Source organism: Phyllobates terribilis, unplaced genomic scaffold (genome assembly GCF_046119375.1).
Source record: "Phyllobates terribilis strain yellow unplaced genomic scaffold, ASM4611937v1 Scaffold_8__6_contigs__length_399053987, whole genome shotgun sequence".
In the NCBI taxonomy this organism is placed as follows: Eukaryota; Metazoa; Chordata; class Amphibia; order Anura; family Dendrobatidae; genus Phyllobates; species Phyllobates terribilis.
Window position 1 is genome coordinate 321,043,725 of NW_027362768.1, and position 24,722 is coordinate 321,068,446.

Here is a 24,722-nt window from a genome sequence, read left to right on the forward strand (position 1 = left end):
AAGCAGATGACAACAATAAACGGGGCAAACCGGAGCCTCGGTGATGAGAAAAATGTTGCAAAATGCAACACAGGGACATTTCTACATTGCCCGGGCAAAAAAAGTAAAACGAAGATTGCAATTTTCGGCAATTGTAATTGGCAGAGTTGTCCTTGGGGGTTTTATTGTAAAAACCACATGTTAGTCAGACTATGATTAAAGCTAAGCGACTGCTTATTTTAATTATCGAAAACTATGTCAGCGTCGGGAAAGTAGTGACTGAGCAAAGTCAAGAAGTGCGGTGCAGGTCATTAACCTGAACTTGGCCTCGTGAGCCAACCCATGGCATTTGCTGACACAGCAAAGCAAAACCTGTGGTAATGCTGACGAAAAATGCCAGTGGGCAAACAGATGTGTTATCAAGGGTAGAATATTGTCCTTTATACACAATAGGTAGAAAATAAAACATGGCTTCATAAGGCGAGAGGTCAGGACAATACGGGATGACTCCTTACCGGGTATTAGTGGTGAAAGATTTATTTGCAAGTTAGAGTCCGGCAGGTGACCACCTTGTATCTGTGGTCTTGAGAAAAACTTAGATTGGCTGTTCAGTTACAACAATTTCATGATATATCCACAAGATAAATCATCAATATCCGATTGGTAGGGATCCATCCAACACCATGCATCCCCACCGATCAGCTGCTATTTGACCTATCAATATCAGATTGGTGGGGAACCGACACACTCACCGATCAGCTGCTACTTGATCTATCATCAATATCAGATTGGTGGGGAACCGACACACTCACCGATCAGCTGCTACTTACTCCGACGGCCATTGGATGTAAACACTTTGAACGAAGCTGGAAAGGACAGCTTCATTCAATGTGTAGCATCAGCTGCCATGTTCTGCTGAACAGCTCAGTTTCCATTTGCTTGAATAGAAGCTGTTCTGCAGTACCCGGCAGCGGCCATTACATATTGCATGGAGCTGTCGTTTGCAGCTTCGTTCAAAGTGTTTACATCCGGTGGCTGTCGAAGCAAATAGCAGCTGATCGGTGAGGGTGTCGGTTCCCCACCGATCCAATATTGATGATAGGTCAATAATATATTGTATCTGGACAATCCTTTTATGTAGACTTTGAAAGGGAGTCTGTCAACACAAAATGACTGTTCAAACAAAGCACAGGAGCTTGGAGCACCCTTGCCAAGCAGTTCAGTTGTACCTTCCCTCCAACTTCTTTTCTATCCTCTGTTTTTTTTTTTTTGTAAAGTCAGAGCTGCCAATTAATTTTACCATCAGTATGGTATGCATATTTTTCATATGCAAAAAAAAAATCAACATCTCCGACTCATTCAATAAGAAAAATGGACATGTTAAAAGACAATAATGGGTGAGTGTTCTATTTGTGAAAAAGCACGGAAAACATACAAAAATCACAGATGTCTGATGAGGTCCAAAGTAGAAAAATCTAAACCAGTCTAGAACCGAAGAAGAAAAAATAATTTTCCGGCATTTCCATCCATAAAATGAATCCTTTTATTAGAAATTAATTTAAAATCCAGAAGATCCATAGTGAGGATAAAACGTTACGTTTTTCTGGTGTACACTGTGCCCTTAGTAGTGTATGCCAGAAATGCGGAAGGTTTTATCTTCGTGATGAATCCTCCTATTTTTTAGCATGCAAATTGCCTCTTCAGAGAAAAAGAGGACTTGAACTCTATAGCGCCACAGCAATCCTACAAACCACAATTGCTGCTTCCAATAGGTGGCGCTATAGAGTTCAAGTCCTCTTTTTCTCTGAAGAGGCAATTTGCATGTTAAATTTCCCAGAGGAGCATTGCACGGCGAATAAGCCTCCTTACCTTGGCATGCCAGAGCCGGTGTGTCACTCTCCACAAGGAGAAACGTTACCTATTTTTTAGGAAATTTCTAATAAAAAAATTAATTTTATGGATGGAAGTGCCGGAAAATGCTTTTTCCTTCTTTGGTTCTACAATAACTGAGCTTCACCAGCAGGAATTGGCACCATTCATCAACTTTCCGGGGTATTCCGAACAATATTGGCGTGGTGAGCTGCTTTATTTCTGGAAACCAGTCCTTCTGAAGTATAACCATGCAATACCTTGCCTCAGCTGTCATATCTCCACTTGGACCTGCTCTTGCTACATCTGCTTCTGTCACCAGGCTCCGCTGTATTCAATCTGTGGGCAGCAACTGGTGATGGAGGAGACGTCAAGGCCAGAAGCTCTGGGCGGCACAGGCCCTGTCTGTGCCACACAGTTTGGCAATATAGTTATGTGAGCTTCCAACAGGAGTAATAGGCTCCCTGCTGTGGCCAAGAGGACAGCACCACACCCTACTTAAACTCCCTCCTAGTAAACTGGAAGTTGCCAAGTTAAAGTTTATACTAGCTCTGGTTCTCTCCTGTTTTTCAGCTCTTGCACAATCTGTTTGATTCCTGGTTTTTCACTTGGCCAATTTTGTGACTATCTTTCAGCTTGACGATTCCACCTGGTATTGATGTGGCTTTCTGACCATCCTCGCCAGCCCGTTTCACCAGCCAGTAGCTACTCCGTGGAGCCAACCCATGGGCCCATGTGTAACTGTAAATCCCTGTACTAGGATTAAAGAGTGAAGCTCATTGCAACCCCTGATATCTTGTAGACGGAGTTTGTCCATGGAAGCCCTATTAACAGCAACCAGCCATCCACGGACAGCGCTCCACATTACATCAGCCTTTTTATAAATTAAAGGGATATTCCAAGCATCACCATTTATCATTTAAGCATAGTAATGTTACTGTAGTAAGTAATGTTAGATCTAAGGAGATCCGATGGCTATACCACAACAACCATGATAGAGAAGAGTATGTAGAAGTGGACAAAAATATATGCCATCACTCGATACCACTCTATAAGGGATACTAAAATGGGAAGCTTCAGTGGGGTGAGAATGAGGGTTCCCTTATCTAGTGATCAGAGTGGTGTCTAGCATTTATACTGACAAATCTTACGATTATCAAGTATCAAGTGGATAAATAAAATAATCATGGCTGGAATATCCCTTTGAATTCTTCTCAAAATTTAGGTGAAGACCATCTTTCTATGTATCTGGCTCCTGAGGACTATTGTACCCCTTATGCACCTTATGTTCCTTTTTAACCATATTTAACCATATTGCTAGTAAATTTTTGGATCTTCCCAATGTGGTGGTATAAGGTAAGCAAAGCAGAGTAATACATCCCACATTGCGGAGGCTTAATCACAATTACATTTATGGAAAGAGACTTTGTTTTCGAAATAATTATTTTAATGACAAAAAAATCTACATATTGATTTCATCTCTAAAACCATCTGGACTTAACAAGTCATTATTGTAATTTAATAATACATAAATTCTCAGCCTAAACTGAAACCTGAAGGATCCTGCAGGGTATAAAACTAATTTAACCCATTCGCCACCTTTCATGCATGCCAAAAAAAAGCGGAAGCGACCTATATGACCGTTCCCAACATAGATACACAGATACGATGCAAGCAGAGCCGGAGCATGTGTGAGCGGCCGGAGTGATGCCATGAGATGTGCGCAGACCTATGCCAATGGAGGTTGCATGCTGTGTGGGGTTTCTTGGAGATGGTCACTTACAGGATTGTACATCTGATTGAACAACTGCTCGGCTTGCTACGTTAAGGGAGACGGGAAGGGTTGACGCACACACAAAGGGGGGAAAAAAAGAAGGAAAGATTTAGGAAAACAGCATTAACCGGACAATCTAAACGTGTCTGCAGAAGAGAACTTGTCATAAATACGTAGAAAATCTAAGTTCCTCGACATTCCACGGTGAAAGCGAGAGAGTCACAGGGGACGTCCGTGTGTTTACCTTGGCTGCTACAAGAGAATGGTTAGAAGCTGAAATGTACGGTTTACTGTTACTTTCCCCTTTCTCGAGTTAAATAACCCATGAAATCAAGTAGGCTGTCCACTTCTGATGATACATTAAGTGCTGGACTCGAGCAATGAATCACCAGAAGTGCTTTTAGTGAAGACAGCCATTTATCAAGCAACTTTCAAAGATAGTAATAATAAAAGATTAATTAAGCACCATTGTTAAATACATGTCATTCATTTCACAAAATGCATATCGCTGGGGGTCACCTAAGGAACGATCAAGGGACGAGGAGCCCTGTTGGGAAATGAAGAGGTAAGGCAAAATTTTATTTACTTTTTTTGTTATCTAAATTATTACAAACTTGATCTGAGATCAAGTCCTGAAATGAAAATTACAGTTAAAGAGATTAATTTAAAATTAAAGGAACAGTCCAGGCAAAATGCTACTCAGTGCAGATCCTGAGGGGGAGGAGCAAGACACAGATCCAGAGAAGGAAAGCTTGTGCCAGACTCCGCCCTCCAGTGGCCGTAGTGCAGAGTGTCAGTTTTACCTTTAAAGTCAACGGCCCCACTATCAGTATTTGGTCAGTATTCGGTCAGTATTTTTTCTCAGGAGTGGGAGCCAAAACCAGGTGAGGAACAATCAGAGAAAAGGTAGAATAGAAACAAGTCACCAATTCTGCATTTATCACCCACTCCTGGTTTTGGCTCCCACTTCTGAGAAAAAATAATGACCAAATACTGATAGTGGGGCCGTGGCCAAAAGGTAACTATCATCTAAAAATAATTATACATTCTATGGATGCAATATGAAGGTACAGGTGGGGTCCAGGTTCTGAGACCCCCACCGATTGGTCAAAACACTGCTCTGAAGTTCAAAGCTTCTGCATGAGCGGCATACACAGAGCATGTATGGGTTGAATAGTACATATATGTTTCCATACACCACCTGGACTGAACCTGGACTGACCACCAATTGGCAGCACAAAGCATACCCTATCCTATGATAGCCACCCTTTAAATTTACAGAATGTTACATAAAATGATTAGAAATCCAAATTATTAATCCTTTAACCAAGAAGATGCTGATGAATGTATTTCTCCCCTAGTCCAGTGTTAAACTGATGACATATAAAAAAATGCCCTATCATACTGTATTTTATGTAAATCTGACTTTAAAGAGTTAACTCTTGTAGAGTTTCTCTCCCGGTTCCTCTGTTGGGGTTCTTTAGGGCAATTTATCAATCGGGAGGATAAAGGTCTGTACTGTAGGGGAAGGAAAATGTTTCACATTGAACTTTGTATTGTACTGACCCACACATATGCTGGGAAAATTAATGATGCTACGAGTTTACATGGTCTGTTTGCCCCATATGTTCATGGAGTGAAGAGCTGGTGACTAACTAAGCAAACAACCTGGTAATTAATGAATGTCATTACTAGAAATGAGGTGATTTAATAGACATTTACTAAGTTCAACTTAGATAATTCCCCTGTTAGGATGGAAAGAAAATACTTTTGCTTAACACCACATGTGTGCAGAGTTCTCACAGTATTGCAGTGGCCTCCAATAGGAAGGAAATCCCTGTCTTTAAGGGGTTATCCTATGAAAAACCATTTATCACTTATTCGCAGGGAGGTAATAAATGTATCATCACTGGGGGGATCGGCATCCATTGATTAAGGGTGTAGGGATGCCGCATGTAGGGATGTGAATAGAGTGACGGTGTTCTAGTGTAACCAATACTCCATCTACTCCATTCCCTTCTATGTGAACATAGACAGTGAATTTAATGGTCGTCACTAGAGTTGAGTGGATTGATCCACAGAGGATCGAGTTTGATTCACATTTCCTGAAATTCACGGTTTCACCCAAATTCAAAAGTTTTGAGATTCGACTCGTGGTTCGCCAAAAAGAAAACTTGCCCAGAGTCAAAACATCTCATGCATTATCATACCTTGTGCACTGGACCATCGCTGATCACCGGTTCCCAGTGGAGAACAGTTTGTATGGCAGAGTTGTTTCCCATGTCCAGTGTCACTGGGTAAGTCTCTCTCTACTGTAGAGTGTAAGCTCTTATGATCAGGAGGTCCTCTCTCTCCTGTAGAGTGTAAGCTGTTATGGTCAGCAGAGTCCCCTCTCTCTCTCTCTCCTGTAGAGTGTAAGCTCTTATGGTCACTGGAGTCCTCTCTCTCTCCTGTAGAGTGTAAGCTCCTATTGTCAGTGGGGTCCTCTCTCTCCTGTAGAGTGTAAGCTGCTATGGTCAGCAGAGTCCCCTCTCTCTCTCTCCTGTAGAGTGTAAGCTCTTATGGTCAGTGGAGTCCTCTCTCTCTCCTGTAGAGTGTAAGCTTCTATGGTCAGTGGGGTCCTCTCTCTCCTGTAGAGTGTAAGCTGCTATGGTCAGCAGAGTCCCCCCTCTCTCTCTCTCCTGTAGAGTGTAAGCTCTTATGGTCAGTGGAGTCCTCTCTCTCTCCTGTAGAGTGTAAGCTTCTATGGTCAGTGGGGTCCTCTCTCTCCTGTAGAGTGTAACCTGCTATGGTCAGCAGAGTCCCCTCTCTCTCTCTCTCCTGTAGAGTGTAAGCTCTTATGGTCAGTGGAGTCCTCTCTCTCTCCTGTAGAGTGTAAGCTCCTATGGTCAGTGGGGTCCTCTCTTTCTTTCTTTTCTGTAGAATGTAAGCTCTTATGGTCAGTGGGGTCTTCTCTCTCTCCAGTAGAGTGTAATCTCACATGGTCAGCAGTGTCCTCTCTCTCCTGTAGAGTGTAAGATATTATGGTCAGTGGGGTCCTCTCTCTCCTGTAGAGTGTAAGATCTTATGGTCAGTGGGGTCCTCTCTCTCATCTGTAGAGTGTAAGCTCACATGGTCAGCAGTGTCCTTTCTCTCCTGTAGAGTGTAAGCTCTTCTTGTCAGTGGGGTCCTCTCTTTCTCTCTCCTATAGAGTGTAAGCTCTTCTGGTCAGTGGGGTCCTCTCTTTCTCCTTCTTCTGTAGAGTGTAAGCGTTTATGGTCAGCAAGGTCCGCTCTCTCTCTTCTAGAGTGTTGAACAGCCAGAAGGGTTCTCTCTCTCCTCTCCGCTACGTATATTTTCCAAGCAATTCTAATCTCTCCAGTATTGAGATTCAAGCAAATTTGTTCACTGCAAATTTTTGGGGGAAAATTCAGCAAAGTGGGCGAATTTCAAAAGACTGAAAGCTCATCTCTAGTGGCCCCATATGCTACATTACCACTCCATTCACACAGGGGACTTTGTGTCCTCCATTCTTGTGATTGGTGGAGGTCCCAGTGTTCAGATCCCTGAAGATAATAAATGTATCACTGATCTGAATAAGTGATATATGTTTTTTGTGGGGAAACCATTTAAATATGTGTCTAAAATTTTTTACCTATATTTAAGTTTTTCCAATTAAATACATTTTTATTAAGTAACCAGTTTGCTTGTTCCATTGAAAGAAGTTTTTTCAGGATTTTCAACTACTTTTTAGGACAGGCAATCACTGTCTGATTAAGGGGAGGTCAACTCATGAGACCCCCCCACTAATTACCAGAATCAAAGGACTATTGCCAGTTTATCGTTTATCCAGGCACAATGCCATACAGTACATAATAGTACTAAAGCTAACTATAAGCTCCTGACCCCCCCCCCCCATATATAGGAACACTCAGTTCCTGTTTTGGGTATGAGCCGCTGACATTTATTTCCCACCAGAAAAGGGTAGAGCCTCTGAAATTTTAACTGCCGCATCCTTCTCTCCCCTGAAAGCTTCTGTCGAAAGAGAATTGGGAGGCCCGCATACACATCATTGGCCAATCCAATCGACAAATTTTATCTAAATTGTGAAGACCTGTAAAATTGTTGATGCTCAGCCTAATTCACTTCAATGAGGTGAACTACAGTGCCAAGCATAGCCACACTGGGATGTGCAACACAATGCCTGGATAAGCAATAATCATACCCATCGGTCTTTTAACTAGTCAGGATCTTGGAGGTCGGACCTGATTGGTGACATTTCTAAGGATAGACTATCAAATGAAAATGCTGTAAAATCAATTGCTACAAAGATATTCTTTCATCATCTTGCTGCACGTGAAGCATATACAAGTCTAAACCATGGAGCAGTAGTGCTGTAAAAAGTCATTGCAAGCATCAGTTGGATCAAATTGGATTCATTTTTATTAGAGAAAAAGTAATCATCACAGAAATAGAAATGATCTTTATCGTCTTCAAAACTGCCTGTTTTTTTATACAGCAGTGCATTTGCTACAAACAGGGCAGCGCAATACAGATATTCCTAAAATGCAATAGAAGGTATGATATAAAAGTAATTGTTCATACAAGCGCAGTGGAAAAGTATCTATCTGCCCTACATGACAGCCTTGTTTGCACAATACTAACAAATGTAGAAATCAACATTTTTTGATTAGTTTAAAAAATAACCATCATTTTATTATTTTTTTTATCATAAAATCAGTAGTATACGTGAAAATAAGAAACGTTGTAATATATTTTATCAGAGAATTTGGCTTCTTTCTCCTCTTGGACTGATCATTCATCCTCAAAATTTTCAGTTCATGGGTTTTCAGTGAATACAGATTGTCCCATTACTGAGATGGGAGATGGCAGTTGGTGCTCATAAAGTTCTACGGAGAACTGTAACTGCTCAGGAGAACTTGAAGCAGAATGTTCTGTGTCTGCCTCTAGCTCCTCCTTTCTCCATAGGATTTTAAAAGCACCAACTGTCATCTCCTATGTAAGTAATAGAAAAATCTATCTTCACTGAACACAAATTTCGCAGATTTTGCCCTTGAATTGACAGTGAAAGCTCAATCCAGGAGGAGAAAAAAGCAGATTTCTCTGATAAGATTTATTACAAAGTTGCTTATTTTCTTGTGTACTAATGAGCTATAAAATAAAAATAAATTAGCAGTTTAAGTGAATCTCATCTAAACGTTCAATTTTGGCAATGTGATGGCAAAACTCAATCTTGAAAACAAATAAAACACACAGACTTTGATTTGTAAGTACAATCTGTTTGGGTTCAGATAAGTGTCATCGCCCTCTCTGGCCCAATAACGTGCGGTCGTATACGACTTCTGTGATAGACTATTGTTTTACTTTTCCCCAGCTCCAATCACCACTACTGACACGGCTGTTGTTTCCCCGAGTTCAAAGAAAGCTTTGATGCAGCTGCAGCTTTGCAGAGCGAGGAAAAAGCAGTCGTTCCTGATTGAACTATTTGAGAATTTCCAAACCGGTTGTATGCCCCCTCGTCCTACATACAGCGATGCCTTACGTACCTTTTTCAACTGGGCTTCCAACTTACTACATTCCTCCTTCTTCTGCTCGATGGCCATTTCAAGAGACTTCAACTTGGAATCTCTCTTTAGTCCTGATGAAGCCAGAGTAGATGCATGCTCCTTCATATCAATCAAGCTGGTCTATAGAGAAATAGAAGAATTCATTCATATAAAATGGTCACTGGTACTGAAAAAAATAGCCTGTTTTTAGGGTAGGGCATCAATATCAAATTGGTGTGGGTTTGATTTCAGGCACCTCTGCTGATCAGCTGATTGAAGGTTACAGTAATACAGTACTCACAGTGGTTGTGCCTGGTATTACAGCACAGTACTCCTCATAATGATTGTGCCGGGGATTACAGCTCAGCACTCCTTGTAGTGGTTGTGCCGGGGATTACAGCTCAGCACTCCTTGTAGTGGTTGTGCCGGGGATTACAGCTCAGCACTCCTTTTAGTGGTTGTGCCGGGGATTACAGCTCAGCACTCCTTGTAGTGGTTGTGCCGGGGATTACAGCTCAGCACTCCTTGTAGTGGTTGTGCCGGGGATTACAGCTCAGCACTCCTTGTAGTGGTTGTGCCGGGGATTACAGCTCAGCACTCTTCATAGTGAATGTGCCTTCTACTACAACTCAGCACTCCTCAGTGGTTGTGTCAGGAATTACAGCTGAGCACTTTTCATAGTGATTGTGCCTGGTATTGCAGCTCAGCACTCTTCATAGTGGTTGTGCCAGGTATTACAGCTCAGCACTCCACATAGTGGTTGTGGTTGGTATTACAGCATGGTAAACTTCATAGTGAACTGCGATATGAGGCTCTGCCACGTTAAGAAGTACTAATGTTTTTCGGTTGCTTTCATTCTGCAGAAACTAAATAGTTTTAAAGAAGTCACATCTATATATTTGTGGTTTGTTTTTGGTTTTTTTTAGGGAGGCAGAACATATCTTGAGACCTTAGCACGGCCACAAGGGCCAAAAACATTTAAGCAACACCCTTGTGGTTGTGGAGCAAGGGGCAAAAGTTGCTCTGGGACCACAGGACTCTAGTTATGACCCTGAAAGTAACATTATATCATCGATGGTCTGCAGTCAGCCTTGGGCAACCCACCTCTTTTTCTGTCAACTCCGCCTGCAAACTGTTGACTTTTTCCTTAAGATCTTTGTTCTCCTTCTTGTAGTTTTCGATCTCTTCTAACCTTTCTCTGTCATCTCGCTCCCTTTGTTCTTTTAAACGTTCAATTATTCTCTCCTAAAAGATTTTTTAAAAAAAGAAAGGAAATAGACCATTTATTAGATAATTATTTAAAAGAGTTTTGGTAGAACTGTCTAATCGTAGGGAGGCAATTAGGGGCAGTGTATGGGTCCTCTCAGTCGCTGAAGTCCTCCTTGGCTGAGCTAGTCACATATTACATGTACTCTAACCTTTCTAGAAAGTGTGGCTGAACCAATGTTGACTTTAATATTCATTTCTGTATCAATAACTTAGATGTATTGAAGATGATATCCACAATTGACAAACTTATTTCATAGCACATTGCAGGCAGTGAACATCTAAATGGCACAAATGTATTAAATAACTTATCCATGGCATACAAATGAAGTAGACCGAAGAATGAAGATGAGCACTACTTACCACCAAGGAGAAGTTCTATATAGGAAAAAGAAAAATTGGTGATGGCGATGCTTTTCAGAATCAGTTTGGCATTTCATCAGACCAGAGCTGATCTGGTCAACACAGACTTTTGTTCGTATAAACCTGAATGCTGATCACTTGAGTGGATATTGGTAATTGATGAATGGCTGCTATTCACATCTTATATCAGCTCTTACAATGTATCGTCACTGGGGGGGGTGAGCTGTGGATATTCGAGCATTGTAAATTAATATCATGATCCCCGACCCTTGACCTGGGAATGATGGCTTGAAAGGACAAATGTGAACTATAAAAAGGGGGTCTCTGTGTCTGGTCAAGAAAGACACTACAGGTTAACAGTCTAAGGGACCACAGCCCTGGTTGGAAAGATATAGAACTGCTACATTGACCATTGCTGAACTCTCAGAGACGATTAGAAGAATCCAGGTTGGGACAATCAGGTCACCTGGCCACATATCTCACGACTCTAATCGCAGCAGGCCAGTGGAAGGGTGAGACTCTATAGCTTGTACCAGCTCATGTATTTGCTGGAACTGTTCTATATGTTAGTGATTGCTGGTGGTTCAATAAATTATTGCCACATTGTTTACATCACCCTGTATTGTCTGAGTAGTGTTCTGCCCACAGAAGACCCCGTGTCTTCACATGTGCATTCTCAACATCCTCTCAATCTATATAGGGCTATGTATCAGCCTCGTTGTCACAATCACTGAGGGTCCCAGCAGTCAGACTCCCAGCAGTCAGTAAGTTATTGATCTTTTAAATCGGTATATTGCAGTGCTGGCAAAATCAGTGGGCATTTGACCAATGTTAATCTCAAGTGTATGGTCACCCTTAGGGTAAATTCACAAATTGCAGATTTAAGGTTGGAAAAATGTTTTTGCAGCAAGGAAAAGGATTTGAACATGGATGTAAATTCCCATTATTAGGACCAAATTATCCATGATTACAAGTAGGAGTGTAGATGGTAAATGTAAAGGGGTTGACCCAAGAACAGTATTGTTCATCTATCCACAGAATATTTAATACAGTGGCATGTAAAGGTTTGGGCACCCCTGGTCAAAATTACTGTTATTATGAACAGTTAAGCAAGTTGAAGATGAAATGATCTCTAACGTTCTCTAAAATGATCTTTAAAATGATCCCTGAAGTTAAAGAGGACACATTTCCCTTGTATTTAAGGTAAAATATATATATAGTCATTTTCTACATTTTAAAAATTACAAAAAGGAAAATGTCCGATGCAAAAATTGGGCACCCTGCATGGTTAGTACCACCCCCTTTTGCAAGTATCACAGCTTGTAGATGCTTTTTGTAGCCAGATAAGAGTCTTTCAATTCTTGTTTGAGGGATTTTCATCCATTCTTACTTGGAAAATTCTTCCAGTTCTGTGAGATTCCTGGGGTGTCTTACATGCTTTGCTATTTTGAGGTCTAGCCACAGACTTTCAATGATGTTCTGACCAGGGGACTGTACGGGTGATTGTAAAACCTTCAGCTTGCACCTTTTTAGGTAGTCTATTGTGGATTTTAACGTGTGTTTAGGATCATTATTCATGTGTAGAAGCCATCCTCTTTTCAACTTCAGCTTTTTTACAGATGGTGTTATGTTTGCATTAATAATTTGTTGAAATTTCATTGAATCCATTCTTCCCTCTACCTGTGAAATGTTCCCTGCACCATTGGCTGCAACACAACCCCAAAGCATTAGTGATCTACCCCCATGCTTAATGGTTGGCAAGATGTTTTTTTCCTGAAATTCTGTGCTCTTTTTTCTCCACACATACTTTTGATCATTGTGTCCAAAGAGTTCTATTTTAACCTCATCGGTTCAAAGGACTTGTTTCCAAAATACATCAGGCTTGTTTAAATTTTCTTTTGCATACTTCTGACACTGAATTTTATGGTGAGGACGCAGGAGAGGTTTTCTTCTGGTTACTCTTCCATGAAGGCCATATTTGTGCAGATGTCTCTGAACAGTAGAAGAATGTACCACTCTGGAATCTGCTAAATCTTTCTGAAGGTCTTTTGCAGTCAAGCGGGGGTTCTGATTTGCCTCTCTAGCAACCCTACGAGCAGCTCTCACTGAAATTTTGTTTGGTCTTCCAGACCTTATCTTGACCTCCACTGTTCCTGTTAACTGCCAAGTCTTAAAGGGGTTGTCCACTACTTTTACATTGATGTCCTATCCGTAGGATAGGGCATCAATGTATGATCGGCCAGGGTCCCGCATGCGGCACCCCCGCCGATCAGCTGTTATCGGTGCTGGCTGTGGCGGCCGCCGGCCGGAAGTGCTCACCTGCGGGGCTCTGCCATCAAGTGGTAGTGGCCGCCGCGTTGTACTGCACATCCACCTCTTATTCATAGGGCATCAATGTAAAAGTAGTGGACAACTTCTTTAATTACATTTCGAACAGAGGAAAGGGCAACTTGAAAACGTTTTGCTATCTTCTTATAGATTTCTCCTGCTTTGTAGGCCTCCACCATTTTCAGAGTGCTAGGCAGCTGGTTAGAAGAACCCATGGCTGCTGTTTTTGGGCACAAGGTTAGAGTTAACTGGGTTTTTATAAAGCAGGGAAATTTGCATCACCTGGCCTTTTCTAACGATGATAGTGAACAAGCCACAAGCCTAACGGGCAAATGTCTGAAACCTAGGTCAAAGTTATCTGAGAACACAAATCTCCAAGGGTGGCCAAACATTTGCATCGGCCCATTTTCCTTTATGTAATTTTTAAAATGTAAAATATGACAAAATATATATATATATTTTTTGGCCTAAAATACAAAGGAAATGTGTCATCTTTAACATTAGCCCTTTTAGAAATCATTTCATCCTCAACTTGCTTAACTGTTCACAATAATAGGAATTTTGATTAGGGGTGCCCAAACTTTTACATGCCACTGTAAATATATGATCACTGTGGATTAGATTTCTGGGACGCCCAACGAGAATGAGATGTCAAAAAGTCCCCTGTTTGAATGGAGGGGTATTGAACATGTGTGACTATTGCTCCATTTACTGTCTGTGGTCACACATGCTCACTATCACTCTATTCACACCATGGACTTTGGGAACCCTGTTCTCAGGATCGATGGTGGTCTCAGCAGCCAAAACACCAGTGGTCAAGCATTCATTATCTATTCTGTGCATAGATGATACATATTGTTTTTCTTCTTCTCTTCTTCCAATGCAACAAGTTAAATGTTGTCAAGTAATTTTGCACAAGCTTTCTTGAGTCTTTACTTTATGGGGCTTAGAAAAAAAATGTAACTGTATAATGGGCATTTTAATAAACAGTTCTCAGAACTTGCAGTCAGTCAGAAGGGATAACCACCGGGCTTGTCATTAGTAAGAGCAGAGATGCGATGTCAAACACATCTGTTCCTGGAGTTCTACTTGATTACCAACTAACATGAAAAAAATCTTGAAAATGTGTTTTTGTTTCAGACGTGTTTGCTTTGGCAGGGTCTTATTGGATCTTATTTTTTTTTTAATTCTGAAGCAAATAATAGGCAGAATTTTAAGTTAGCTGAATTTTTTGAAGGTTGACCACTTATGAAGTATTCGTAACCTCTTTGTGGGGAAGATATTGAAGTCAATAATCCTTGAAGATATTGTACCAGCATAAATGTTGGTCAAATGGGTTTTCCGCTTTTAGGAATGCGAACCCAGAGCAAGTTTTCACCCTCCACCGGGTCCAGAACTGACCCCTCCACCGCTGCTTAAGTCTCAGTGTTTTGGAGTCATCGCTGCGGCCAAAGCACCGAGACCCGAGCATCGGTGGGGAGCAGGCACTGGACCCGAGGAGGGTCAGTACCTGATTTTTATCAACTTATACAAGAGCGTTTAGGGTCCACTTTCCTTAAAGTGGAAAACTTCTTTAAATATGGGTATTTGACCTCAGTTAAAAGCATGTGTGCCTTAGCAAAAATGCATGCAATTAGATTAATATATCAACAGCTGTGTAAATGTGTGTTAAGCAAATATCAAAGTTTCACACGTGTATACTTGAGATCACAGTGTTAAACTAGAAGAGCTATGCTAAAGTGGTGGTGGAGGTGGGACTTCCTCTCTTTATATGAAGTGGGGTGGAATTTTCTCGCTCTACATGAAATAGGGGCAGAACTTTCTCTCTCTACGTGAAGTGGGGATGGAACTTTTTCACTCTACAGGAAGTAGGGGCAGAATTTTCTCTATAGGAAGTAGGGGCGGAACCTTCTCTCTCTACAGAATGTGGGGACAAGACTTTCTCTCTCTATACAGGAAGTGGAGGTGGGACTTTTTTTCTACAGGAAGTGATGACAGAACTTTCTCTCTACAGGAAGTGGGTGCAGAACTTTTTCTCTCTACATGAAATTGGGTAGAACTTTCTCTACATGAAGTGAGGGTGGCAATTTCTCTCTCTACAGGAATTAGTGGCAGCACTTTCTTTCTTTCTACATGAAGTGGATGCAGGACTTTGTCGTTACAATAATTGGGGCCGGTCTTTTTCTCTTTCAAAGAAGTGGGGGCGGCTCTTTGTCTCAGAGGCTCTTGTACTCCTGTCCATTAAAAAAGCACAACAAAGAGGTGGGCTATGAGTTTGGGGCTGGAAAGCCATTAAACAATGGCAAGGCTAAACTATGCTGGGAGGGGTGAAATAAGTATCATAATTTAACAACTTAAAAGGGTAATTCAATCTTCTTCAGGAGCACACTGCTCCCCAGCCTCCCAACTTCCTGATTGCTGTGGGACAGGTGCTCCTGAATGATTGAAGATCAGATCATCATCACAAAGCTGGCCATAACTGTGTGCTCCCAATGCATGGGAAGTGCAATACAACTGAAGATGGCCAGAATGAGGAGTTAACAATGTGCTCTAGCCAGCTTCAGTGCAGCTCTTCCAAACTCAATAGGAGACAGCTTGTAAGTACTTTCTCCTATGTCCATTGGCAATGAAATAAAAAAATATCAAAGATTGGGGAAAAATGCATCAATATTTTTATGTCAAGTAAATTGCACAGTTGTTCATTTTTGTATGCATTTTGCAAATTTACCCATTTTAGAAAATGGAAATAATCCTTCAAATCATTTGAAATGCTTCACCCTTGGTAGACAAGGCGTTTGTCCAATGGAATCCCCTCTATTCTCAGAGACTGGATTATACACCCCAAAATTTGTTTTGCCATTTTTATATGCAAATAGCCTCTTTGGAGAAGACAACAGGAACTCTAGTGCTGCCTTTTGGGTATCATTAGGTAGTAGCCCAATAAAGTACTTCGAACAACCCCTAGAAGGAGCTCCCCATTGTAGTTATTTCTTGGAAATGGTGATCAGGTGATTGCAGTTGTGACATCATGTGGCACAACTCATGAAAAAAAATTAAATTTGGGCAGTGGATCCTCAATTATTGTACTTCTGATTATGATCTTCCAAAGATACCAATACAGATACATTTCCAAATTGAAGAACCCGATTACCTTCTCAGAGAGGGCCTCTTCCAAAGTTACAAGCGCAGTGTCCGTATTACTGGAATCCGTCTGCAGGGATTTCACTCGATCTTTCAGATTTCCAAGTTGCTTGTCCTTGTCTCTAAGCTGTTCTTGTAGATTTTCAATCTGTGACCCAAAAAGTGATAAAATTGAAAAAGCAATACTTAAAACCAAACAGATTTAATTAATTATTCAAAAGGATTTGTGTTTTTTTGCATAAAAAAAAAAGTTGCATCATCTGGTAAAGATTTCAGTTTTGTACAGATCCTAAATGACAGATGTATTCACAGTTCTGCCAAATGTTGGAAGTCCAGCATATACTGTACTTAAAGGGTTTTTCTGAGCCCTGGACTTATTTTTTATAAGCTATTCTGTGCTGGATTGTAATGGAAAAGCTCCCCACAGTATTGTTTTTTCCATCTTCCTCCAACATTTTGGTTTAGTGTCTCCATGTTGGTTGTTTAGATGATCCTCTTTCTGGTTGACAAGCTTCCTGTGCTTTTTTTGTAACCGAAAAAGTTAATCAGTGCTAGCCCTGCCTTCTCCGCCCGCCCATTCCGCCATCATTGGCCAGGACTCTGCTCCTGTCCTGCTCTAGCCACTATTTCAATGCTGGATCAGTGTTAGAGAAGCCATCTTGTGTCTTTGTCTCCAGAGTATTGCAGTACCACTCCTATCTTTGAGTATTGTAGTACTGCTTCTATCCTAGAATATTGCAGTACCACTCCTATCCCCAAGTATTGTAGTACTGCTTCTATCCTAGAATATTGTAGTACCACTCCTATCCCGAGTATTGTAGTACTGCTTCTATCCTAGAATATTGCAGTACCACTCCTATCCCCAAGTATTGTAGTACTGCTTCTATCCTAGAATATTGTAGTACCACTCCTATCCCGAGTATTGTAGTACTGCTTCTATCCTAGAATATTGCAGTACCACTCCTATCCCGAGTATTGTAGTACTGCCTCTATCCTAGAATATTGTAGTACCACTCCTATCCCCGAGTATTGTAGTACTGCTTCTATCCTAGAATATTGCAGCACCACACCTATTCTCGAGTATTGTAGTACTGCTTCTATCCTAGAATATTGCAGTACCACTCCTATGCCCGAGTATTGTAGTACTGCCTCTATCCTAGAATATTGTAGTACCACTCCTATCCCCGTGTATTGTAGTACTGCTTCTATCCTAGAATATTGCAGTACCACTCCTATCCTCGAGTATTGTAGTACTGCTTCTATCCTAGAATATTGTAGTACCACTCCTATCCCCGAGTATTGTAGTACTGCTTCTATCCTAGAATATTGCAGTACCACTCCTATTCTTGAGCATTGTAGTACTGCCTCTATCCTAGAATATTGTAGTACTACTCCTATCCCCGAGTATTGTAGTACTGCTTCTATCCTAGAATATTGCAGTACCACTCCTATCCCTAAGTATAGTAGTACTGCCTCTATCCTAGAATATTGAAGTACCACTCCTATCCCCGAGTATTGTAGTACTGCTAGTATCTTAGAATATTGTAGTACTGCTTCTATCCTAGAATATCGCAGTACCACTCCTAACCTCGAGTATTGTAGTACTGCTTCTATCCTAGAATATTGTAGTACCACTACTATCCCCGAGTATTGTAGTACTGCTTCTATCCTAGAATATTGCAGTTCCACTCCTATTCTCGAGCATTGTAGTACTGCCTCTATGCTAGAATATTGTAGTACTGCTTCTATCCTAGAATATTGCAGTACCACTCCTATTCTCGAGCATTGTAGTACTGCCTCTATCCTAGAATATTGCAGTACCACTCCTATCCCCGAGTATTGTAGTACTGCTTCTATCCTAGAATATTGCAGTACCACTCCTATCCTCGAGTATTGTAGTACTGCTTCTATTCTAGAATATTGTAGTACCACTCCTATCCCCGAGTATTGTAGTACTGCCTCTATCCTAGAATATTGTAGTACCACTCCTATCCCCGAGTATTGTAGTACTGCTTCTATCCTAGAATATTGTAGTACTTCTTCTATCCTAGAATATTGCAGTACCACTCCTATTCTCGAGCATTGTAGTACTGCCTCTATCCTAGAATATTGTAGTACCACTCCTATCCCCGAGTATTGTAGTACTGCTTCTATCCTAGAATATTGCATTACCACTCCTATCCCCGAGTATTGTAGTACTGCTTCTATCCTAGAATATTGTAGTACCACTCCTATCCCCGAGTATTGTAGTACTGCCTCTATCCTAGAATATTGTAGTACCACTCCTATCCCCGAGTATTGTAGTACTGCTTCTATCCTAGAATATTGCATTACCACTCCTATCCTCGAGTATTGTAGTACTGCTTCTATCCTAGAATATTGTAGTACCACTCCTATCCCCGAGTATTGTAGTACTGCTTCTATCCTAGAATATTGTAGTACCACTCCTATCCCCGAGTATTGTAGTACTGCCTCTATCCTAGAATATTGTAGTACCACTCCTATCCCCGAGTATTGTAGTACTGCTTCTATCCTAGAATATTGTAGTACTGCTTCTATCCTAGAATATTGCAGTACCACTCCTATTCTCGAGCATTGTAGTACTGCCTCTATCCTAGAATATTGTAGTACCACTCCTATCCCCGAGTATTGTAGTACTGCTTCTATCCTAGAATATTGCAGTACCACTCCTATCCCCGAGTATTGTAGTACTGCTTCTATCCTAGAATATTGTATTACCACTCCTATCCCCGAGTATTGTAGTACTGCTTCTATCCTAGAATATTGCAGTACCACTCCTATCCTCGAGTATCGTAGTACTGCTTCTATCCTAGAATATTGTAGTATCACTCCTATCCCCAAGTATTGTAGTACTGCTAGTATCTTAGAATATTGTAGTACTACTCCTATCCCCAAGTATTGTAGTACGGCTAGTATCCTAGAGTATTGTAGTACCACTCCTATCCCCAAGTTTTTTTTTCTCAGTTTTTGGGTTTTCCCTCTCGGGATTTTTCAACTTTTTCTTATGTCATTTATAATTACAGTCCTCACTGATACAGAAGAACTTGTATTTAGGGAGCAACGAATATAAATTATTGCATAATACATATATTTTTTTGTACACCAAACTATATGATAACAGCCTTCAGTGGTCAAGTGATTGAGGAACACAATGTTATCACCCATTTTCCTGGCGGAGACCACTGATCGGCCAACACCGAACCCATGGGGCTTAGAGTCACTGCTTATCCTTTATTTTACTGACAATGGTAAGATTTTTATAGAGGTGAGACACGTTTTTTAAAGGGTTAATGGGGTAATCTTTCCTGGACAGACTTTAACAGTTGATTTCACCTGTGCTCCTGTAAGGGGGGTAGAAGAAGACGCCGAGACAAGAAGAGTTAACTTGAACAGTTATAAGTATTATTATTTTATAAAGATTTGCATTTTATCCTTATAGCTGGTTGGTGTCTCGGTTTTCCTGGAGGTTTAACCTCAAGGCTGTCCCTGGGGATTGGAGAGGGCTGTCCATAGGGGAACCACTGGAAGGCATAGATATACTATTTTCAGCACTTAGGGAAGTATATAGTTAAGAGTTTGGGAATAGCACACATTTTGGGAGGGGTTAGATCAGATAAGAAGGGGAAGCACTTCCTAGTTGGGGGTGGAGTAGAGGAAGTTCCAGACAGTGACATGTTCAATTTCAGTGGATGCAGCAGTGGTGAAGGGTTCTGTCACTTGTAAGCCTCCAGTGCAGTATGAGGACACTTTCAAAGTTTTGCGCAGATTCCAGGGTGGTCCGGGGAATGGAACTCAGAAGAGGCATCAGTATCCATGACTCTTTCTTTCCTCGGTGGAAGAGGCCAGCCAGGTCACAGCGAGAGGGAAAGATGGTGGGCCTCAGGGACGCTGTCATGTCTGATAGAAAGTCCCCAGTAGCAACATAAGCTGTTGAGGTAGGGGCAGGTTGGGTAGAATGGAGGCGAGGACTGATAGTGTACCGGACAAAGGAAATATCAACCGGAGGGGACTCTATCTCATCCTGTAAGCCGTAACTACATGTATCCGAATTGCACAGTAAATCTGAACCTGTTAAACTGGACCTAAAGTCTCCTGTCATGTGTGCAGCTGTATCCGGTCCCATGGACGGGGAGGTAACAAAGACTTCCGTATAACAAGTGAGTACAGAAAGCATCTTACAGCACAATACACACATGTCAGATTCCTGTTTAGAAGAGGGGTTACGGGGTGAAGAGGACTCAGTTCCGGCCCGCAGGACCAGGCCCTGTGCCCCCCTTCAAGTGGCGCTGCGAACAGGGTTAGGTCCTGGCAAACGAAGAAAACAAAGAAAACAAGAAAACCGAGACACAAACCGGCCATAAGGATAAAATGCAGATCTTTATAAAATATTAATACTCATAACTGTTCAAGTTAACTCCTCTTGACTTGGAGTCTTCTTCTAGCCCCTTACACTGCTACCAAAGGACAGATGAATAATTAAAACAATCCCATTAAAATCAACAATATAACCCTGTAATGTATGGACATGCTGGGTCCTCCTGACATTTTTCACTCCAGTGAATACATGAATTGGGGGCACCTCCTCTATTAATTCAGAATGATCTTATAGGATAATTGAAAAATAGTTTTCTCAAACAAACAAACCCTTCAACCATTGCAATGAATAGAAAAAAAAGAAAGCTGAAACAAATACAAAAAAAATCTGAAAATCCCATACTGCTGTTTAGTGATTGATGTATAGACATAAATGTTTCCTGTGACATGTGTTTAACAAAGAAAAAGGAGGGTGAGTAGATACTGAACAGCGGATTACCGTCTAACAAGAATTTGGTTACTGTACAGCAGGAACGTATCCCTGATGTACATAATACACAAAGGGGGGATGTGATTGAAATCAAACCAGGCTGGAAGCCCCCACTGCTGCAGATACAAGGAAATCAAAGTCATCTTGAGTCTTGTCTTTCAAAGCCCTGGAACAAAAGCGCAGACTGAGAGTTCAGAGCCTTACGAGCGATGTGTTTCATTACTAAAATAGAATATATACCTGCTTTATTTAAAAGTATTAGCAAGCTTTACAAGGTAGGAAGAATGCCAACTAGTCCTACTATGTTTAATTGAATGTTTGTGTTCCAAAGTAACGCTACAATTCAGAGGTCAAGCTTATAAGAAAGGATGAAAAAAACATGTTTCTCCTTATTCAACACGTGAAGGACTAGAAGACAATGGGATTCTGCAGTTTAAGCCTTTTCTTGTCGGATCCCTTAGAAATAGACGGCCGCATTAACGGATCCGTTGCCCTTTGACTCCACTGTTAGAATAACGGATCCGGCAGAGATCAGTTAGTGAATAACGGACTAAAAGTTGCGTCAGTACAAGTATTTCTTCTGGATCTGTTCTAACGGATCATTACTAGACATGTGAACATAGACTAAGAATCATATATATGTACATACAATCCAAGAAAATTTCCAATTTGGGCTAAGACTAGCCATACACCTTAGATGTTTGTCGGCCGGCTGCTGCTTCGACCGATCATTCGGTTGACAGCCAGATCAGTCAACCCTCCCATACACAGGAACAGCAGCCCCTTTCTTTATTGCATAACTTATTTAAGCAAATTTAAATACAGCTTTTTGAGATGAAAAAAAAAACCTTAAAAAAAATCTGAACCTTGTATTCAGAAGCTATTTTCAGGAAGGCTGGAGTTGCCGAAAAAGTAGAAGGAATCAAAACTGCTAGACGAATCATCAAAAATCTTAAATAAGCAGACAATACAACATTGATAGCAACAAGCATAGATGGAATGAATGACTTATTCTAGAGGGTCAAGATGAGACTGCTACTCAACACAAAGAAGACAAAGATATTGACTACTGCCAGGTACGACCGGGACTCAACTGGCATGGACAATGACGAACTGGAAGTTGTCAAGAACCTCAACCTACTCAAATCAATGACCACTTAAAATTCAGCAACGACACTGGAAGTCAATAGGAGAATAGCTATGGGCAAATCAATGAATTCACTGGACAAGGTCTTCAAATCAAGGAACATTTCACTGGCGATGAATACATGGCTCACACATAGTCAGGTCTATTCTGTGGATGCGAAATCTGGACGATAAAGAAACAAGACGGAAGAGGAATCGAAGCCTTCGAAATATGGTGCTGGAGAAGGTTATCATAAATACTATGAATGGAAAGAAGAACAAACAAATCAATCTTGTAACAAATTAAGCCAGATATGACGCTTGAAGCAAGGATCACCAAGCTACAACTTGCCTACGTTGGACACATTATACGAAGAGAGCAATCACAAAAGAAGGACATCATGGTCGGAAGAATAGAAGGAACAAGGCAAAGAGGAAGACCAGCAATCCGATAGTTTGATACTATCAATATAATGATGGGTGGAGAAGACCCTGGTGGATCTATCTAGGCTTGCACAAGATTGATCTTCCTACAGACAATTCATCGATCAAGTCATTATGGCTCGCGATTGAGCCAAATGCTGTTAAACAAATTTAAATACATGTTTTTTAGCTGACAAAAAACTTTAGAGAACTGAACCTGAGCTCAGATCATTAGTTAACTGGATGGCTTTGTTATGATAAATAATATATTGAAGGTTCTCATGGAAAAACAATGTCTCCATGGAAATTCATTGTGTTCTACGCTCTGCGCAAGAATGGAAACAAAGAATCTGATTTCTGTTGGACTTAATAATATTTAATAGTCTAAGTATCTAAAGTGGCGAGTGACAACTACCATATGGTTTCTGCAGTGATTATTTTATTCATGAAGGTTTCCTGTATTTAGTCAGGGCTTATTCCATGTATTACAATGATACATTTTCAACGCTTGTTCAATATTCAGAAACCACTCCCATTCTCTTGCGTTACAGGATCAGCCGTGCATCCTGTGTTAATTTCTCTGTAGAGAGCATTCTCTTCTAATGGACACCTTCTTTACAAAGAAGTACTTACAGGGCACAATACATCAGGATTACCATTATCCCATCAGATTCCACCTTTCACAAATGACACAGGATAATCCAGGGAGAGGTTGACTCACTTTCCGAATAAGCTACCCGGCTCCTGCCAGTGGGCTGTAAATTCTATACAAATATGTCTAATGCCCACTATATACACTAAGGGCAAGGGGTGCAAATTATGAAGTAATAGCAAAAAAAAGTTATATATATTCATATACATTATGGCAAGTTTTGTAGACATCTAAGATCCTTGGCACTAGGAGATGTAAGCTGAAGTATACATGGATCCAAATATTCATATAGTAAATGTTGTGGGGCTACACTCATCTTGATTTTATATGTTAGTGTTGTTTTATACAAGTCATTTCTATAACCAGAGATACAGTCATTGGGAAGGAGTATTTTAAATCAAGCTCATCACCTTTAAAGTGTATTATAGGGCAGGGACACCGAGAATATATTTTGTTTTGTGAGAAATTACTCATTACAACTTGTATTATAATATTTTAAATCACTGCTTTTACTATGCTTAGAAATCAAGTGGGTGGTCTAATCAGTGACCGATTTAAAGTTCCACTGACTGGGACCATCCACTAGCCTCATAAGCACTAAATGTCCAGTGGATGGTCCAATCAGTGACTGATTTTGAGTGCCACTAAATGGGGCCACCCACTGGACTCATAATCCAAGAATATAAAGTGGGCGATCCAATCTGTGACTGATTTGGAGTGCCAATGAGTGAGACCACCCACTGGACTCCTAATCCAAGAATATAAAAAAAATTGACTGAGTCCACTATTGGATTCATGCTTTATCTCCCATGGAATTCTATAGACTATTCCATTCAGATTGAAGCCATAAGGCGTATGTGAACAGAGTCTTGGTACAGTTTGAATTTACACACCTTGACAAAGAAACTGTGTCAAAAATTTGCAACAACAAAGGGCTGGTCAACAAATTTGTCCTCTTCTGTAGAAGCTGGCATAGTGCAATTAACTCTTGTTCTGCAAGAGCTTTTCCTACAAACATTGTTTCTGCCAACTTCAAAAAGTGCTAATCTTGTCACTATTCTGGCGTCTGTCTCAGGAATGTTTCTTAAGAATTTAGAGGATTAGAGGAGATCGCACCTGCAGACAGACACTATAATTCGACAGAAACCTAAGTTCTCAAAAGGAAAATTGCCTCCATTATCTATCCTTAAGCTAAAAACTCAAGAATCTGGAAATTGCTGCATCAGAACCAGTGCATTACAAAAAAGGAAAGGGGGGGGTACTTCTTAAAATGACACGGTGAAAACAAATCTGCAGAGATGCTTTCAGAGACAACAGCTAACCCTTCTGAAAGGTTAAATCCATCTAGGTTTATTGCTCGAATAGCTCTGAAGAATTACACTTCTTCACAGATGTTTATGTTAAGTTCTCCCAGGACTGGAAAATCGACTT

At 40.8% G+C, this 24,722-nt stretch overlaps 1 protein-coding gene across 7 annotated transcripts in view; it reads right to left on the reverse strand.

Moving 5' to 3' along the window:
• Window positions 1–24,722, reverse strand: part of ERC2 (ELKS/RAB6-interacting/CAST family member 2) — a 1,561,275-nt gene that overhangs the window by 1,049,182 nt on the left and 487,371 nt on the right. For 4 of the 7 annotated variants that reach the window (XM_073644595.1, XM_073644592.1, XM_073644594.1 and 1 more), the window contains 4 exons: window positions 16,277–16,414; window positions 10,273–10,413; window positions 9,169–9,309; window positions 3,632–3,667 (listed from right to left, as the gene is read on the reverse strand). In XM_073644595.1, the coding sequence (XP_073500696.1) occupies window positions 3,632–3,667; window positions 9,169–9,309; window positions 10,273–10,413; window positions 16,277–16,414 (456 nt within the window). The remainder of the gene's footprint in view (window positions 1–3,631; window positions 3,668–9,168; window positions 9,310–10,272; window positions 10,414–16,276; window positions 16,415–24,722) is intronic. The other 3 variants (XM_073644598.1, XM_073644596.1, XM_073644593.1) reach the window with 1 other exon arrangement.